This window comes from Lissotriton helveticus, chromosome 7 (genome assembly GCF_964261635.1).
Source record: "Lissotriton helveticus chromosome 7, aLisHel1.1, whole genome shotgun sequence".
Lineage (NCBI taxonomy): Eukaryota > Metazoa > Chordata > Amphibia > Caudata > Salamandridae > Lissotriton > Lissotriton helveticus.
The window spans coordinates 864,957,304-864,977,620 of NC_136068.1; the positions used below are offsets into that span (position 1 = coordinate 864,957,304).

The 20,317-nt window shown below is 44.0% G+C and overlaps 1 protein-coding gene across 1 annotated transcript in view; it reads left to right on the top strand.

Moving 5' to 3' along the window:
* The window catches only part of SLIT3 (slit guidance ligand 3), a 1,039,834-nt gene that overhangs the window by 603,251 nt on the left and 416,266 nt on the right, over positions 1 to 20,317 (top strand). The window contains exon 5 of the mRNA XM_078653381.1: positions 19,312 to 19,383. Within this exon, the coding sequence (XP_078509507.1) occupies positions 19,312 to 19,383 (72 nt within the window). The remainder of the gene's footprint in view (positions 1 to 19,311; positions 19,384 to 20,317) is intronic.

The window sequence follows — 20,317 nt, forward strand, 5'->3', positions numbered from 1 at the left end:
GGCACAATCGTTAAACAGTGAGTGCTGCTCATCCAGGAAAAATGTGAGAGTTTTTGCTGCCTGTATTTTCCTTCTTTGGGGAAATCAACCAAAAGGAGGGGATATTTACACCAATGGCCGGGCGTGAGGTAAATTAATGGGGCTGCCCCCTCAGTATGTGAATAGAGGACCCTGAGTCTCCCATATCTAACTGCTATTTGTTAGCCCTGGGCTGAATGTTGCCCCCTGAAGGGTTGAGGGGCCCCTGAAGGCACTACAGGGCTTGTATTACGCCCCTGATTTACACCAAGTGTACAAGTACCAACTAGCCTCCGAAATGGTTGCCCATACCCTCAGGGCCGGACTGGGAGCCAAAACCGGCCCTGGCAAAGTGCTCGCCCCCTACCTACCAGGGGTAGGGGTTGGGGGGGCGACCAGGCCCAAAACCGGCTCCCACCCTTGCGGCCCACCGGGGGATTGCCCGGTGCCGCAACGGGCAGTCCGGGCCTGCATACTCTATGAGTTTAACAATAGCAAGCAGGCCTCTGTAGAGTAGCACACCATTCAACGGACCAGAGATCCCCTTTCCCCCAAAAATGATATAGACAAATGTGACATATAAAGAGTTATATTACCACTCCTAATCAAGAAGGGGAAAGGATCACTAGTCCTGCTTAAACCAAGATTTTGCAGGTCGGTAGTTGGTATCTCCCAAAATTTGACCCTGATACACGTGTATGTTGGAAATATCTCTCAGCGGTATATACTGTGTCCCTGCTTTTATTTACACGTGCGTGCGTAATCATTAGGTCGTTTTTTGTGTGCACCCTCCACCAGGAGGTTTTACCTTAGGTTTAAGGCAGTAGTGATCATAGAACAGTGGTGAGGTGGGTAGTGACTCTTTAAAAAGTCCGGACAGCCAGAAAGGAAGTTTTAATAATTCTGGATTCGGACTATTGTTAAAATTATATGTGCAGCCTTAGAATTAATTACGAATTCCAGCGCACTTCATGTAGAAATTAAAAAGAGGTCAACATGTTTCAGCCTTGGGTAGTCAGGAGATCAGTAGGCTTTCGTCAGGACCAATAGGGGTGAAAAGGTGAAAAAAGGTGTGAAGAAGAATAAAAAGGTTTATTGACCTGATTCTTCCAGAGGTTAAGGCATCATTGTACCTGTAAATAAAAAGGACAAACATACACACAACGTACAGGGAGATAGGGTATGGGAAACATATAATTATGTACAAGTGTACTCTTACGAAATCTAATGATTTCGACAAGGAACTAAAAAATGGCAATACTTTTCAACAGTGGCTTGAGTCTTGTAGTCTGCCAAGGAGCTGCAATTTCTCCTTAATCGCAGGAACTGGCTGTAGGGGAGGTTTTCTCTCAATGGCCGAGGGTGAAAACTATTGAAAGATAGCAGACTGTTTTTTGCCGTTGGTTTAAAAAACGTTCTCGTTTGCAGAGTGTTGCCTTCTGAGAAAATGGTGATATCCAAAAAATCCAAACTTTTTGCATCGGCTATATATGTGAACTTTAAGCATTCATCTTGGTTGTTCATCCACATATAGAAATCTTTTAGGGACGTTGTGTCTCCATTCCAGATTAGCAGAATATCATCGATATATCTCTTCCAAAAGAGTATATGACGAACGAAGGGGTTGTTTTCATTATGTATGTAGGTCTGCTCGAAGGTGCTCACATACAGACCGGCCACGCTTGGCGCAAAGGTGCTGCCCATTGACGTGCCGTGTCATTGGAGGTATAAGGCATCTTTGTACTGGAAAAAATTCTCCGTAAGAGCCAGTCTGCAACACCACTACAGTATAGCTCGAATCACCTCCGCCCGCCGCAGCATGACAATAGGAGAGTTGACGCCAGAAATGAGTGTGGTTCATTGAAAAGTATTGCCATTTTTTAGTTCCTTGTCGAAATCATTAGATTTCGTAAGAGTACACATGTACATAATTATATGTTTCCCATACCCTATCTCCCTGTACGTTGTGTGTATGTTTGTCCTTTTTATTTACAGGTACAATGATGCCTTAACCTCCTGAAGAATCAGGTCAATAAACCTTTTTATTCTTCACACCTTTTTTCACGTTTTCACCCCTATTGGTCCTGACGAAAGCCTACTGATCTCCTGACTACCCAAGGCTGAAACATGTTGACCTCTTTTTAATTTCTACATGAAGTGCGCTGGAATTCCTAATTAATTCTAAGGCTGCACATATAATTTTAACAATAGTCCGAATCCAGAATTATTAAAACTTCCTTTCTGGCTGTCCGGACTTTTTAAAGAATCACTACCCACCTCACCACTGTTCTATGATCACTACTGCCTTAAACCTAAGGTAAAACCTCCTGGTGGAGGGTGTACACAAAAAACGAACCAATGATTACGCACGCACGTGTAAATAAAAGCGGGGACACAGTATATACCGCTGAGAGATATTTCCAACATACACGTGTATGAGGGTCAAATTTTGGGAGATACCAACTACCGACCTGCAAAATCTTGGTTTAAGCAGGACTAGTGATCCTTTCCCCTTCTTGATTAGGAGATTATACTACGGAGACTGAAAGGATTCATACTCTGCCTCCCCCCTCCTTAGGATTATACGAGTTATATTAGCAGCCTTCATGGTAAGGCGATGCTGAAGGAAGCCTCCTGCACTTATTGTAATGTGACCTGCCCAGGGGGCCCTGTTCACCACCCATGAATGAAAGGCTGAAGAAATCAAACATGGCAAAGCTCGTAACAGGGTTCCCAAGGAATATTGGTCTGACCCATTCCATCACTCAAGACACTCTAGGCCTTTTGTTTGCGGGTAGTGGTGTTTCTGACTCATAAAGCTCTCAGGAACCCAAGATGGCACACTGTATGCTGTGTGTGTCTCCTATTGCACCTCACGTTATGCTGCTGCAAACTGTTGTTATACAGTAGTGTGTGTTAAACAACGGGAGGGTAGCCTTCTTAGTTGTAGTTCAGCAGTGAGTGTACAGTCCCCTTTAGAACATGGTGTTAATAGGGGCTTACTTTTTCTATAGCAATTCTGCATTTTGGGTGCGCTCTAAATAACAGGTATTACTACTACATGAATTAACGGTCCTAAATGCACCTATCCCTGAAAAATGCATTGACGTCTCCGACGTCTTAAGTTTTAACCTAAAGATCAATACATAAGCAAGCGGCGTATGTTTAACTCGCTGAGACACCCTGGAGGCTTGGTACTACTGAGGTCTCGCTTAGTACAGGGTAAGTTGTCTGGAGAGAGACCATGCCAAGAAACACCATACAACATACAGAAACACAAAACATGATATGCAGCACCCACATACATGTAGACAGAGACTTTTTTTTAGAGAAGATGACAAGGCTGCAGAATGATCGCAGTAACACTTGTGCAAGGGGTTGGACCCTATACCTTGCCATTGCTTCCCCACCCCTCGAGGGCGCACCCCTTGAATAGACTCACCTGCGAGTTGTCATACGGGATGATTAACAGCCCACTGGTCTGTTGCTGGCTGTTTGGCCACAGTGTGCTCAGCCCCATAGCGTGAGAGTGTTACAGCATGTAGCCTGTCACACTCGGGGTAGGCCTGACAAATGCAATGTGACAGTGGCAGATCTGAAAGGCAGTGGACCCTGAAGAAACCACAATTCCTGCTCGCAGGTCACCGCCAGAACACCCAAGGGGATGGCTTTTTAATTAAACATTGCGTCGGAATTTGAGAAAGCAGAACAGAAAGTGTGCCCTCTGAGCTCCAGGATCTTGCAGGTGTGCTGGGATCAGCAGTAACTGAAGAACAAGCCGCAGAGTAAGGAGCGAGGTTTTTTTTTCGGGTCAGTCCACTAGCAAACTCCATGTGTGCTCTTCGGCAAGGAGATCATGGCAATCACCTGTCTCTCATCCAGTCAATGGTAACAGACGGAGTGCTTAGAAGCTAGATGTATTTGGGCGAGGTTCCATCTCAAATACATAATGGCATGTTTTTACTAAGAGCCCATTGCTGACACTTGTATGAACCTTCATTCTGCAGCTTGTAAATACTTCAATGCTGGCGAGTAGTTATTTATTCCAAGGTCAATAGAATGGGTTCAAGTCTAGTGAAAATATAAAAGCGCCTGACATTTAAGAATTCAAATAAAGTCCAGCGTGCCATACAAAGTACAAAAACCATAATCAGTTTATACCCAGATTATAAATATCATACAGGAATGTTGTGGCGTCGATGTGCAAAATCTCAAATTAATTCACCAAGGTCATGTAAATCTGCAGCTTTTAACATGTCCCAAAACTGGCCTACAAAATGCTCTTCTCTGTTGACTTTTACATTTCTGAATAATAATATAAGACACGTTCGTGGCTGTTAGGGAGTCATATCAAATACATCGTTTGATAAACTAAACGTAAAAATAGAAATAACACAAAGAAAAGAAAAAACGCATGACAGCGAGCATCGCGGGTAGCTGGGGTGTACGAGCATTTCCAGTGATATGCACTATGCATTGGGCATTTTTCTCCATATGTTCCTCGCCATACAATTGACATTTACCTTGTAGTCCGCAGTATTTGAGTCTCAATACTGTCAAAGCAAGACCAGCATCGTCACATTAATAAGCCATGCAGAGGATTAAACCTGTCTGCGATTGTCGAACAGCTTTGAGATAACTTTGTCAACATTGACACTGGCGTTAGCGCTTGGATTGCCTTTGCCATCTTTTGTTCTGTTAGTTTGAGGCCCAGTTTGCCCGAGTGAAAAGATTCAAGTCCAAGCCGTGTGTGTTTATGCAGCATTCATATTATTTTTAGCGTAAACGCTTTAAAAAAAAAAAAGAACACATTCGAATTGTGTCACCTAATCTAATATTTTATGATGGTTTCTAACCTAGGCCAAAATGGCGGAGACGGGTGTGCCCCGAGGTATTATTGTATCAGTTAAAAGAGAGGTGCACTTGACATGTGTACATACTCATGCTTCGCTTATCGTTTGGTCTCAGAAAGCATGCCGATCGGAGACCTGCACTTTAGGGCGTTTTGGCGGGATTCTTGATGCCTAAGGGGGAATCTTAGTGTAGTCTTGGCGGCAGGAGGTTGGGCAATAGCTGCGAGGTGTTTTCAGAAGGAGTGGGGTGTGGACGGATCTCTGAATGGAGAGTGTGTTGGGGGATTTAAGTGGAGTGAGGATAATTGCCTGGAGAGAAAGAGATTTGAGATGTGCGTGGAGAGGTTTTGAGATGACTAGTTTGGGAGTCTTTCTGGCGAATAATGGTTTAGGGTGACACTGTGGTTGAACAGCGACTGTAGATGAGTGGGTGAATGCCATCTTGGGTAGAGTGGTTGGACGTGAAGCAATCATTTCCTCTGTGGCTAAGGTGAGGTATGGTGTCTAAATGGATAGGTGCTTGCAATGCACCCCGAATACTGAACCCACGATATGGGTGGGACAAAATAGAAAGGACAAAATATTGAAAAAAATATCGACATCTAAGTAAGTCTAGACTTTCTATACCTAACTCCACATACGTACCTACGTGGTACATATAACTTCAAACCATGTATATGTGGAGCTAGGCACAGTGAATTTATACTTCCCTATATGAACTTACCATTCGATATTCGTTCCTCAATATTATTTTAGTACAATATTGTTGGTGTCGATATTCAGTAGTCCAACAGGCGTGGCCTGTGCAGGTAAAAGCAAGGGGGTGGGGGGTCTGTGGGAGAGAGTCAACAGATAACAACGAGGTAACCTTAAATTAAAAAAAATGAAAACCACTTACCTTTCGCTTGCTGCATCGCCGACTCGGCGATGTGGTGAGCACATGGTAGGTGGTTTTCTTTAAAAAAAAATTAAGTTTACCTCATCGTCATCTGTCAACTCCCCCCCCCCGCTCTCACCTGCATGGGCCACACCTGTAGTCAAACCCTTGGGATGGTTTAGTTGAAGTACTAAGAGAGTGTCTCAGTGGAAAGTGGTATAGAATGGTTCTTGAATAGAGGTGCTGTATCATTCACTGAAGGAATATCATTTTGGGGAGGTTCTCCTGATGGAGAGAGGACAGTTTTGATGATTAGTGGGTGTGTGGAGGTGCAGAATGATGACGTGTGGACAGAAGGTTGGCTTGATGTTCTGTTTGGCATTGACTTTAGAACGAGCCTGTGGTTGGATAGGGATGTTTGATCATTTCTTAGCGGAGAAGGCCTTCCGATGCTCATTTGGCTGCATTTGGTGACTGAATGGAAGGGACAGTAGCACTTTTTTAAGTGGGCATGAGGTTAGTAGGGTTTTCTGTCGATAGGTGTTTGAGAAGATAGTTTTGGGTGGAGGGACATATGAAATAGATGGCTAAATGGTAAGGTGTACAACTATTTTCTGGGTGGAAAGGAGTGTGAGGTGATGTTACATGGAATAGATTGATGACTGTTATATAGATAGATCGCCGCTATACAGATTTCATGGAAAGTCGTGTGGGAAGCCTTTTGAGCAAATATCGGGTGTCTCTAATGTCAAATAAATATACAAGACATGTCATCCTCACAATAATTGTAACTGTTAGGACTAATATTCGTAGGCCTGGTTTACAAAATGGTAGTGCAGACCACAAAGACTTATTTTATGCATGTGGTTTTTGGTTTATGTCATCTGTATTCATTCACTTCTTATTTGCTTGCAAAGGAAAGTTCAACCTCTGAGTCACCATGGCTCTCTATCATTAAGCATAGCACCAGCAGGATTATTCGGCAAACATTACATTCAATACAGTTTAAGACGTATAGATTCATTGCTTTTACTCATTTACATTTTCATTCCAATTACCAAGTGTCAGGCAAATCAGCCTCAGTTGCGAATATGTGGAATCCTTTTAAGATGCAGAAATCTGCTCTGCTTTATTTAGGCCTATCATTTTCGCAAGGCACGTGTTTGAGATATTCTTCAGCAAAACTCAAAGCTTCTATCTGCGTAGCCTTAAATATATGGAATCTGTTAATGTCTCCATATTTAACCTATCAGTTCCAGGAACAAGCAAAAGTAAGACGAATTTTAGTAAGTCATATGCTAACTTATTTTTGAAAAGTTTGAATATTTTCCTGTGCAGTGAAATCAAGACTTAGTAAATAGAGCATCCAATTATCTAGATAAGGAAGTACATCATAGCAAGATGGCTCAACTAGGCACTGCTCTACCAGACAACTGCTATGATCTGCTCATCACAAGTTCAAATTTGGCCAGGCACACTCCGCCTTCTATCATTCTTAACTTGGTAAGTCTTGCACCATTAAGTTGGGTAAAAGTAACACAGGTTATTTACTGTGCCGAGAAACAGCTGGAGTATAGTATGAAGCAGTGTATAAAAGCAAGATGTTTTCAAAAATAAGTTAATAAGTTAATAGGATGATAGGTGCCCTTTATTGTTTCAAGTTATTAAAAACCGTCACAATATAACAAACACAATAGAATAGTGAGACATTATAAAAAACAAGTAATTAAAAAATGTAAAAAAGGCTATCAAGTGGATCGAAAAAAAATAATTTCCGTAAAGTGCAAGAGCGTGGGTTAAGAATAAACTAAAACCGATTCTAAAAAAACCAAAAAACAAATTTCGTCCATTCCACAATTAAAAGCGCTAATACTTAGGAATTTGATGGTGGGGGCCAATAGTTTTAAAGTTTTGTTAAGGAATTTCACGCCCGGGCAGATAGCTGTGAGTTCGTACTACTCCGGAAAGCAAGAATAGCTGTGTTGCAGTCCCTTATGCCGAGATTACAAAACAACTGTTTCAGCCAAAAGCCTCTCTATTTTTTTTTTAAAGTGGGCAAACACATATTATGTGTGCTAGGCTTTTGTTCGGAAAATTACATCGCTGGCACTGGTGATCAAAAGTACCAGTTGGTCTTCCGAATTTGTAGGCCTTTAAAGCTATGAGCCCGCATCTCAGTCTCATTAAGTCTTTCTTGACTAAACTTTTCATGTGGGAGGCTAAGTAGGTGGCTCTCCCTGATTTATTTATAGGGAGTCTCATAAGTTGACATGAGCCTTCAGGGACAGTTCATGGATATCTGCGGCCCACGATTAAGACCTTGAGGATGTTAGCAATAGTTTTGCTGAAAGCTTCGGAGACAAATTGGGGAGTGGAATAATCAGCATCTCCAGGGCTTCCATTGCATCCCTCAAGTAGCGTTCCCATGGTAGAGTTTCATGAAGGATGCCGCAGTGAATCATTTCTTTAAGGACCCTGGGTCAGCCGTGCTCAACTAGTATCCCAGAAATCAGGCTTCTGATATTAATACCTGTTTACAAACCTGAATTCCAGGCAAATCTGTGCGGACAGGCAAGCATTAGGAAGGTTAAAAAGTCGCCTGTAGCACCTCAATTGCCCTTCCTTGAGTTTTACTCCCACCGCCGCCTCGATAAAATGAATCCCAGTTGCTTGTGCAAAGATAATATTGGTCCTGGCCAAGTAGTTGCAAGGATAGATAGCTCTGTCTATGGTTCTGGCTCCAGCTCATATTTTTTAAGTCTCACTTACAGACAGCTTGTCAGCGAAGGATTGTTCTGTACAATACCATCACTTATAACGAGTGGGTCAGTCCATTGCTTACAGTATTTGGCTCTCTTTTAAATCTAATTTCCTTGCTTCTTATTCAATGTCCATCCTTCCTCTTCTTATGTTTCCTCTTCTCGTGTTGCATACCTTGTTACCGTTCTTTGAGTGGATGACTTTCACAGCTCCTCATCAAGGATCTACAGTTTCTTCTTCTTTCAGCACTCCTTTGGAGTTCATGTGTTTTTATGCTTCCCTTCATGTCCTTTTCCCGCTCATATCTCTACCCCTCCGTTCTCCATGCTGCTCCACCGCATGAATGTTTGTTGCTCTTCCCAACCCTGCATGGTACTGTGATGGCTTCCTTTATGGAAAGGATAGTTAATCGTGCAAAGAAATGGTGAGAGCTGGCCTAAGAATTGATGGTACGTTCCTTTTGAGAGACGCCAGAATTCAGGGGCTCATAGCCATCAAATGCTAATCCAAGATTATGGGAGTTTTCCCTTTTCACTTCCACTTGAATTATTCATAAAGATAGACCTTATGTCGGCCTAAGATGACTATGCATCCAAGGTTAGCCATGCCCTTAACATTTCAGTACAGTCATCGTCTTAGAATGAAGCATGCAGCATGAAACGCTTGCTTGCACCGCCGCAGTGTTGTCACTATACCGACCACTTTCTTACCCAGTGAAAGTTTTTACAAATCTCTAGACACCTAGAGCGATTTATCACAACACTGAATCAGATACACCGAAGCAAATATTGTAAATCACAAGTGAATCTCCATTGAAATAATAAGCCTTGCCTTTGTCTCCTAAATGGTCTTAATGGAAATTGTCGGCAGAGACTAATGAAACAAATATCACATGGATTCTTCTCCCATACGTTCAATGCTTTCCACTTACACTGAAAAACAAGTAATATTTCAAACTGCAGACACAAAAGACACGTTTAAAAACAAGCATTGGAAATGCAATAGGTCTCGCATTAGAAAAGTTGGAGCTGTTGGTCTTGTAAATGACAAATATTTTATTTATTTGTTGGTTTTTAAAACAGCTAAATTGATAGCGTTGTCATTTACAATGCCAATAGTTATAACTTTCGCGTATGTGACACCTATAGCATTTGGAATGCAACACTGATTAAGAATTCTATTTTCAGACTGCCATGTGATGCTAAAAAGAAAGAAAATGAACGTTGTTATCAGGTAATTCGAAATAAAGGGAGACACGGCCTGGCGGCTGTGAGAGAGAGGGGAGGTGCGAAAACAAACAGAAACAAGTCGGGCGGCACAACAGGGGCTGTAAAAAAAGGGGAGGCTGAAAAAATAACACGGCCTTGCGGCCGTGAGAGAGAGGGGAGGTGCTGGCGGCTGGGTAGGGGGAGGAGAAATGCGAGCAAAATAACACGGCCTGGCAGCCCTTAGGAGAGAGAGGAGAGGTGCAGTTGGCTTCAAAGCAAAAAAAGACTTCTTTGTGACCTAAAACCACGCCACAGATGCAGTGGCACAGTGTGCATAAAATGCGCAAATGCGTCCGTCCGTGCAGGCTCGTTTACCGCAGGCGGTTATCTCAGAAATTAGCCGTAATGTCTGTGTGTCATTACGGCTGGGCCGTGAACTCAGGTGGAGAAATGCAGATTAGCGCTGCTTTTCTGAGTGTTTTCGAGGGGCCGGGTGCCAGCAAGACAAATTCTTGCTACTTTCAAAACGCCATCCTTGCCTTAAAGTGCTGGGAAGCCCGTGTGCTCTGCTGGCAGGCACTTTCGGTTTGTGTTGAGAGAAGAGGGACGGAAAAGGAAAGGGGGCAGAGAAAGAAGCAGGAGTGGGTGGTACAGAACGAGACACACAGGCATGCGGTGACTGTGTAAGAGAGGGCGAGGAAGGGGAGAGGGTGATGGAGAGAAGAGAACGGGGTGGGGTGGAGAGACCGAAAGAGAGGGCGGTTGGAAGATGTAGGGATGAGGAGGACGCAGAGGGGAAGACAGTGAGAGGTAACGGTGAAGTGGGTAGAGAGGCGGTAATCTCGGAATTAAGCCGTAATGTCTCTGTGTCATACTGCTGGGCAGTGAACTCTGGTGGCATCATTTGCGAAATGCTGATTAACGCAGCTGTTCTGGGTGTTTTTCGAGGAGGGTGGGGTGCCTGCGAGACACGTTCTTGCTACTTTCAAAACGCCATCCTTACCGTAAAGTGCTGGGATGCCTGTGTGCTCTGCTGGGAGGCACTTTCAGTTTGTGTTGAGAGAAGAGGGACGGAAAAGGAAAGAGGCAGAGAAAGAAGCGGGAGTGGGTGAGACAGAGCGAGCCACACAGGCATGCGGTGACTTTGTAAGAGAGGGCAAGGGAGGGGAGAGGGTGACGGAGAGAAAGAACAAGGTGGGGTGGAGAGACAGAAAGAGAGGGCGGTTGGAAGATGTAGGGACGAGGAGGACGCAGAGGGGAAGGCAGCGAGAGGTAACGGTGAGGTGGGTAGAGATATTCATATTCAATGTGGACAGGACCCCTAAACACTGCCCGACATTCTAAGGGCCAGAAAGCCCTCGTGCCTGCTTGGAAAGCGCTGCATTAGCATTCTGAAAAAGGACACCACGGGGTAGAGGCATTTTGAAATACGTAAAGTAACGTTGCTGTGGTACTGTGTTACAAAGTCCTACATGCCTGCGTGAATTAGACTTCTGCGGTCTTAGTCCCATGCATGAACAAAGGTGTGCAAAGCACTTAGCAAACTTTGTAGTGGGGCACATCCATCCTACTTCCTTTGTTTATTTAATATTTATGGAGTTTTACATAGTGCTGGCATTGCCTGAATGCTTGAGTGTGCTGTACAAAGAAAGTCCAAGGTAACACAGAAATTAAATAATTCACATAAGCTTTGCTATGGTAGCAGTAAGTGACAATAGAATACATGAAGTACAAGGCACCAAGGTGCCTAAGCAGGAAGGCTGGAGAAGCGTGACCCTGGTGGGGGGGCGGGATGCGAGCGAGTGGGAGGCAAAGCGGCCGCAAAATGAAACGAGCGAAAGACGTAACTTGCCATGATTTGATTTTTAAAAAACGTTCTGATATGCGGGGTGAAGCTCTTCTGAAAGCACGAGAGCTCAGCCCAGAGAAAGCCAAAGCAGGAAGGCTGGAGAAGCGTGAGCCTGGTGGGGGGGCAGGATGCGAGCGAGTGGGAGGCAAAGCGGCCGCAAAATGAAACGAGTCACGCATGGTTTAACAAGTTAAAAAACAAGAACTACAGCAGGCAAAAGCAATAAAAGGCTTTCACGCCAGGCCGGGAAACTGAAAGCACGGCCGGCTGGCCATGAAAGCCTTTGATGCAGCAGGGGGCAGAGCGGGAAGAGCTGCTGGCGGCACCAAGCTGGGCAACAGATGGCTGGCGATTTGATGCTGTGCACGCGCATTTTAACTCATTGCGCTTGCGCATTGAGCTAAAAGCGCACATGCACTTCATCAAATCGCCAGTCTGGTTAAACTCTGTTTAAGCCCCTATAGTCTCGCTACGCTCAAAGGGCATGCGCATTGACAGGCGAGACCTAAAAATGGTGTAATTATTTTCTCGTTAATATGTTAAAAAAAAAAGAGTAGCAGTACCACCTGTCTGCCTCTTAAGATGTTTTCAACTCTTAAATTGATTGTGGACCAAGCGGTAGGGGTTTGAATATCGTAAATAAACCACTGTCCACCACTTCAGAGAATTAGGTTGTTTCCTCACTTAGCGCTCGATTCCGGAAAGTGTGCTCTAGAAACTTACTTATGTAGGCTAATGTGTGCGTGCCAACAACAAAGCACGTCTTTCATTAAAACTACTTGAGCCTGGTGTTTCTTTTGTTTTCTTAATATCTAGTTAAACATTCATTTGGCGTCTGTAAAGAGGGACAGTGTTATTTCAGATGTTAGATCTCGCCTTTTTGGTTGGATCTACCCTACCATCCACCTACCATCTACTCCGATCCCTGTCTAAAGCTTTCATCAAAGATTTGCTTCCTCTGGCGCCCACACTGTGTTAATAACTCATTCAATGTGATATTAGAGTTCATTGGACTCTGTGGCCGTGGCAATGCACGGCAGATAAAAACTTAAATTAGTAAAGAATTAATAAATGATATAAAATAAAACATACATGCAGAAATGCAAATATTACTGCAGTATATATTACACTAGTAATAAACATGTCAATATGTTGATGCTTGTGAACTTAAAAGTTCGAGTGTGCTCTGACTTTTTCATGGGAAACATGTTACATGATACTGTGCTTCATACTTCGCTCTAGATAAATCACATCTTCGAATTTGAGTTTTATTTTGACAATGGTCATCACTAGAAGGCCATCCTCCTTTTCGTGCATGTCAACGAGAGCTCGGTTTTACTGTTTCTCGCCATGTTACAGAACCAATAGTCATATTTCGGCATTTCACCTTAGCCCAGAAGTGTTTGGTTAGCCAACTTATTTGAAGGTATCCCCTCAACCGGCTAACGAAAATGGATGCCTTCCACACACTGTGATTTTGTATCTCTAGTTTTCTCACTTGGAAAGCTTCAGATGCTTTCTTAAATGTGGGAGAAACCCTTAAACATAGAACAAATTTGCCTTCCTGGGCAACTGTTAAGTAAAATGTGTATTACATATCCATTTTATGATAAAAATTACTTAGTGTGGGGCCAAGCTAGCATGTGAAATAATTGTGCATGTGGTTAATTCCTGTGTAATCCACCTATGATTATCTATAATACTGAGTAGTGTATGCTAGCATTTTCAGTATTCATGGTCTGACCTAGCAAATCTAAACTCGGAATACAATTATCTATGTCCACTATATACAGAAAGTCACTAGGATATTGCTATTGGATTTAACTGATTTCACAGTAGTGTGTATCCCCTTAATTAGGAGGTTGCACAGTTCATGGTAGTTTCCACATTTAGGTGGTTGTCTTTTATATGTTGTTTGGTCTATGGAAACTCTAAATGGATGAGATTTGAGTCTGTATGGTGTTAATTACTCCATGCTGACTGGTGGATGTGCTGGAGTATGTAGCAAAAAACTGTTCTTAGAAAGAAATATTATGTCTTTGTAATAATAAAATGTTTCCAATTCATGCAAAAGTCACGTTGACATCACAGTGTTCACAAAGTAACAACTAATTGAAGAAGACACTCAGGGTGTAGATAAGACCCAGATATATTGAATCTCTTATAATGTTCTGAGTTTTAAAATGTCTCCTAGTGAGGAACTTACTTAATAAATATATAGGGCCATATTTATAGCCATGTCAAGCAGTGCAGCACAGCAAGTCGCCTTGCTGGACTGCATGACAGGGAAAGGGCAGGAACGCGCCCTGTCAATACGGTGCATGTCTACCCTTTTGCCTCCACTGCCGCACATTTGGCTGCCCTGCGCCAATGCAGGCCCCCTTGCACCAGGATGCCAGGGTGCCTGCGTTGTAAGGATGAGTGTTCCTCTTTATGTGTATGCTGCAGAATGCAGCACACATAGAAAGAGGAAAAAAACAAGAAGAAATACAAATGTTTCTCCTCGTTATGCCTCACCTGGGGAGGCATAGGTTTTTTGTGCATTCCCAGATCTACCACTTCTGGTAAATCTGGGAATGCATAAAAATCCATGGATGTTGCATGGGGACACCCACGCGACACCCATGGAAATGCGTCCTTGGTGCACAGTACTGCAAAACGGCTATTTGCGCTGCGCTGGACTGCATTACTCGAGATTTATATGAAGCCACTCTGGGCCATGCTAGGTGGCCTGGCGTGACTACATAAACCTCATCTTTAAGTTGTGTTACTCCTGCACCACATTGTATGGTGTAAGAGCGACACAAAGGGGCTCAAAAATATGCCCCATAGCGTACAAAGCCACCTTGAATGGTTCTTTTCTAGTGGCTCTGTAGTGGGAACAGTATACACCTGGAACTGTAGGCAAGTTTGAAAACATAGCTAGAATCAACAGAATAAAAGAGGCACATCTTTTATTACAAGAAGTGTTTACATGTAAGTTTGCTTCTTTGGAGTACATCACTGTATACTGGTTTGCACAATTGATTTACACTGGAAGGGGAATAATAATAATTCCTATTTGTAAAGAGCAAAAATATCATTCCTTAATGTTTCAAGGTGCTGGGGGCTGTCGGGGAGATTAAGTGAGCTATTGCCCAAAGTCACATGATGCTGAGCTGCCGCTGCCGCCAGGGATCGAAACGTGAGCCCTGCGCTCCAGATTCTGCTGCTCTGGCCGCTACGCCACACCTCTCCCTCTAAAAGTATTAGCAATATCGCTTTATCGTGCTGCCATGTGAAACAAGATTAGCAATTGGTCACGATTATCATTTTGAATTAAATCTGCTGAATTTTCAGAGCTTGTTCGCAGTAGGATGTCTGGAAATAGTACAGTGTCAGGCATGACTGGGCACAAACATTTCCCTGGAAGCCAATCTCAAAAACCATAATTAGGAAACTGACATTAAAGTTATTGATGTATGCTTTTCAGGTATTTAACTATCATTTTGAAGAATTCTTTGATGAGCAAAGTTAATAATGAATTTAAAGAGAATCCCAGCTAAGCACCCTTAATTGTTATACTGGTATTCTTGAGCCGTCGCGTGCTTAGGGGCAATTAAACATTTACAGCCAGATTCATCAAGCCAAAATCGGCTTGCAAAGGGCCAGATTCTGAGAATCTGGCCTTTTGCGAGCACTATTTTTGCATTTGGGATTCATCATCCCAAATGCAAAAATCTAATTCCTAGAAATCACTATATTGCGAATAATTGCATTTAAGGAATCTCAATTTGAGATTCCTTAAATGCAATTCATGAACCATTTTAAAATTGCGAATTCGCAATATGGGGCCGCTATTTACCGCGAAGTCTAACTACGTGGTAAATAGCGAAAACTTAGAAAAATGCACTTTAGTGCATTTTTCTAAGTTGTATGTTACACACACACACACACATGTCCTTTGGACAGGTGTGTGCACAACAGCAGTGTACATTACCATTTCAGGGGTGCTACAGGGTGTCCTTTGGACACCCTGGCACCCCTGAAATCGCTTCCTTATTTGCGATTCGCTAATTGCTAATCGCAAATATTCCTATGGACCTAAAGGCCCATAGGAATGAATGGGAAAGCCATTCCTTATTTGCGATTCGCAAATCGCAAATAAGGAAGCAGTAGAAATCGCAAAAAATATTGCGATTTCTACTTGCATCCCGTTTTGCGAGTCTTTAATAGCGATTCCTTAAAAATCGCTATTAAGGACTCGCAAAACAGGACTTTGATTAATCTGGGGGCTAGTTTGTATTTTCACCACCCTTCTATAAAGGACAGCTCTCCAAGCACTCGGTATTTTGCGAAATGTTTGCCTGCTTGGCTCTTTCCTTTTATTTGGAATTAATTCAGCGATCTGCAGTTTAACAGATGATCTTTCCAGATATTTTCTCATGCGTGTGAAATGGCATGCGTGGGTCTGTAAACGAATTGATAATTCGTTTAATAAAAGAGTCTCTTTGTGTTGAAAATTACCCTAACTGGATTTACCAATCCCATTTGCGCTGCGCCTCCTGGACAGCTGCCCCCCGACAGACGGCGGCGTTTAGCACCGAGGTCAAAGGTCGCCCTTCAGGCAGGCAGCTTCTGTGGGGACATGAGCGAGGCCGGCGCGCGCCTGTGACAGGATTCAGCATGCGCCCCCGTTTGACTCCTCAGAAGAACACACACTGTTCCTCGGGTGTCTCTGAGCGGGGACAAGAGTCCTCTGTGCCCGGGCCCGCGCGCTGCTGGTTAGGGACCCGCGCCACCCGTTGTGTCTGGCAGGAGCCCCGTATTCAGAGGCGGCCGGCTGGCATCCATGCAATTAGCCGAGTGACAAGGGCATGCGCCCCTGTCTGATGGAGAATAGAGACGTGCCCTCGTGACTCAGGCTGACCCGGGGTGTCACTCCTAGCTTTTGAGCAAAAAACCTCTGATCCCTCTCCAGACGACGCACAAATATATGAAGACGAAGTAGGGTTACCTTGGCTGTGGCTCACACTAAAACAGAACACAAAAAAACACAAATAGAAAAAAATGCACGAACAATGGGCACAGAGCCAAGCTGGAGCGGTGTATGATATTGTGTAAGTCGGTGGCTAGACTGAGTACTGTGACCTGAGGCACCTTGTAAATGGAGTTTTCAGTTTCTAAGTAACAGCACAGTTTGGGTGATCACGGATCTACTGGCACAAAGAAATACAGAAAAATGCATGTTTGGATGAAACTGTCAATGTTTTTTAGATGCTCGATGATGAAACGTCATTGTCTGGCGCCATCCATTGGATGTGTTCATCAGACACATCACCTTGGGCTCTCTTGCGCAGGTGAACGCAAAGCGTCAAAAGCAACTGCATCAGCTTTAGTAGTAGTAATGCCGGCTGCTGACTTACTTTTCATTTTACAGCTTATAAATAGCGAGGGTAGCACTTGAGGGAAACAGCGCTTTAGACATAAATTAAACCAAGAGTTTCCAAAAACCAAAAGCCATGCAGCAGGGAGGAAGAAATGACAGGAACAATTCACCTTCAGGAAGCGATCAGAGGGGTTATTAGTGATCAGTAAAAACCCACTGAGAGTTCGTCAGCTGCATGAGGAGGTTAGGAGCTAGACGAATCTTCAGTCAGGAAACACCAAAGAGGAGGAGCTGGCAGGAGGCAATCTAGGCGTACAATTTATCTTTACGGAACCTTGTGGTTTCTATAGGTTGCAGGTCCCACCTAGCACCTCTTGAAGTCCCTAACATATTTATTTTCTTCACCAGGCATTAGGGTTGACCCATAAGAAGTACTTTGAAGGCGATGCAGTAGATTTTAAAGGAGATACCAACCGGTGCAAATGCACATGAACAGGGATCACTTGGTTAAAGTTGCCGGGCCTTGTCAATGGGCTGCAGTCTGAAGGTCAGTACTTAGAGGACAGAGAGAGGAAGATAGAATACCCCTGAGGATGGTGTGTCTCCATCGTCCATTCGAGAGACAAAAGCAGTTCAGCACCGGGATACCCTTGCGAGTGAAAGTGCGTTTTACATATACACATAACATATCAGTTGAGAGATGATACACAGTAGAATCATGACATGGATATCTGGAAGGAAAGGCTTCATTTGCCTCGCAAGTTGTTAAAAGGAAAGAATAGGCCAACACCAGATTATCAGTGTGTGGGAGAGTCTAATGTGAACTCCACCGACTTAAACATGGCGGACAGGAGATGAGCTCCCTGAAGTTAATTGGGAGAAATAACAATCAACTTAAGAAACACTTAAGAAAAGAAAAAGTAGGAGAAAGTTAGTCTTGGTACAGTAACATTTAAGAAAGTGGCTCGACACCCAACACTGGGTCGCATCCAGGGGTGAGTCAGGTGGTGAAGACAGAGCTGGATGCCTTCCGAGACATTCATTCCCTTCAGTAGGTCTCACACGGGTCACATGTAGATGCTAACTAAGTAAGGTGAATGCTAGTATTGACACCAGAATAATTGCAAAGGGCAAGAGGATCAGGTCAGATCTGGAGCTAAGCATCCAAGCATACTTGGTATGCCTAGCATGGAAAGTGTGAAACCATCAAGGATCTCACTGGACATTCCAGTGCCGAATGGCCAATGGGTTCGAGCTTTTTGTGATAAATACTAAGAGATAAAAAAAAGAGTGAGGAGACTGGGAGCCCCCTCCACCAACGCGTGCAGCAGTGGCGGCTGACATGGATCAGGGGTGGCGGGCAGAGGACGGGGTTGCAGGAGTAAAGAAAAAAAGCAGCGTCTTGTCTTTCCTCCATTATCTCTCTGCATCATCCCCCTGCTGGGCTGCAACAGGAAGCACCCAGGCTCCCCTGACCAATCACAACACTGCAATGCAGCATTGTGATTGGTCTGAGGGCCATGGTTCGGTGCTCAGACAGGGCATGAGAGCCTGAGCATGTTCTCCACTTAGGCTGTAATGCAGCCTGGATGGAGAACATGCAAAGTGTGCATGACTGTTTGGCCGGCATGAGAGGGCCATCCAACAGTCACTGCGCACTTACAGAGTGCCATCACTCCACCACCCCTGCTCTGAGAGCAGAGCAGCCCCGCCCGCCCCGCAAAGACAATGCAGTAGGAACAAATAAAATGGTAATAACGAGTTATTATCGTTTTATTTTTCCTTTACATACACTGCTGAAAGCAGTTGGGCAACGCTCCTCTGCCTTAGCGGAGGAGCCGCCACTGACATGGAGGTCACACCCATACATTTGAACGGTGGCCCTCTTCGTCCTGCACCAGAGGTAGAAGAAACAAGCCTGAGAGGAAGGAAGCAGAGGGTGAGAGGACTTAAGAGCTTTAAGTTGAAATTCATCTGAGTTTATGTTTTTTTGGTTTGAATGTGTCCACTTTAAGTGCTGCAGGAGGGGTCACTCTGAGAAAGGGTAGTGTTAGCATGTCAAAATAAAGCCTGCACTTAGTGTAGAAGTTATTATTATCCCATTGTTTTGCTGGGAGGTCTGTGTTCACTGGTGAGTGACACGAGAGGACGTGGACATTTCTAAATCTGAGGGCAGCACTTAGCTTCTTATGCAGCACAATTTATATGTAGTCGTGCTGGAAACAAATATGTCATTTGGCTAAAATAAACTAATTTGAATGCTATCACTGTGATATCGCTCTGAACATTGTCGGTCATTATATACAGTATTGAATTTAGATGAATGCGCAGCGATGCCATCTTTGTTGCTAACGCACTCTTTTCCCCTTCCTCACCAGAGACCTCAGTGAGAACCAGATCCAGGGGCTGCCGAGGAAGGCCTTCCGGGGAATCACGGATGTGAAGAATCTGTAAGTGGCCCCATCACTAGAACCGCTGCGCTCCGGCCCAGAGACAAATGGCGCTCATAATGTGTCTGATGCATTACAGCATTCAACGTGCAAATTACACATTGATTATCAACGCTTACATAAACTGTTAGTTGAAGGGTTTTATGGGGGCTACCCTGTGATCAATTGTAGCCATTGATTTATAGGTAAAGTCATGCTTGTTCTTGGTTTCTGCACAACTAATAGGAAATAAAAAAAGGCGCAAGCGATCATAGATTATTGAAAGCCCATTTAGTTTTCTGTTTATAACATTTTGGACATATCTCTGGGTTTAGCCTGTGTGAAAGGATCAGTTGCTTCTGTCTTTCAGTGACAGCACACTTTTGAAACCCAAACCCTACCCAGACCTTACAAGCCTGGCATGTAAGAACACAGCCACCGAAATAAACCCTACACCACTTTATTAACCCCTTCCATGCTGAGGATGGCCCCTGTCCATCATGCATCACGGTGGGCGTGTGCTGATGACAGCTGGGGGCCGTCATAATCCCGCCCACTCTTTAAAACGGCCGCACAGCGTGAAAATTCGCCGCGCATGCAAGGGGTTAAAGTGTATGCTTAGCTTGCCGGAGAGGCAGAAAAGCAACATATATATAAATATGTATCCAAATGACCAAGTATGAAATGGAACCAGCAATCACACATATACTAAACCCCACAGCAGGCACCCTCTTGGTTCCAAAGCAGGTCTTTGGTTTGGTGATACTTCCATGATAGCCAGTAAGTGTTCGAGGAAAGTCCCCTAGCATGTCTCCTGTGGCAGTGGTTTGAGACTGCCCTATACAAGAAAAATATGTTTTTACTATTTGCAGGATGTATTGTATGTAGAATTGAAATAAGGATACTCCAGCGAACCGGAAGTCCACACAAAGGTAGTGCTTTCCACTTCCTTTCT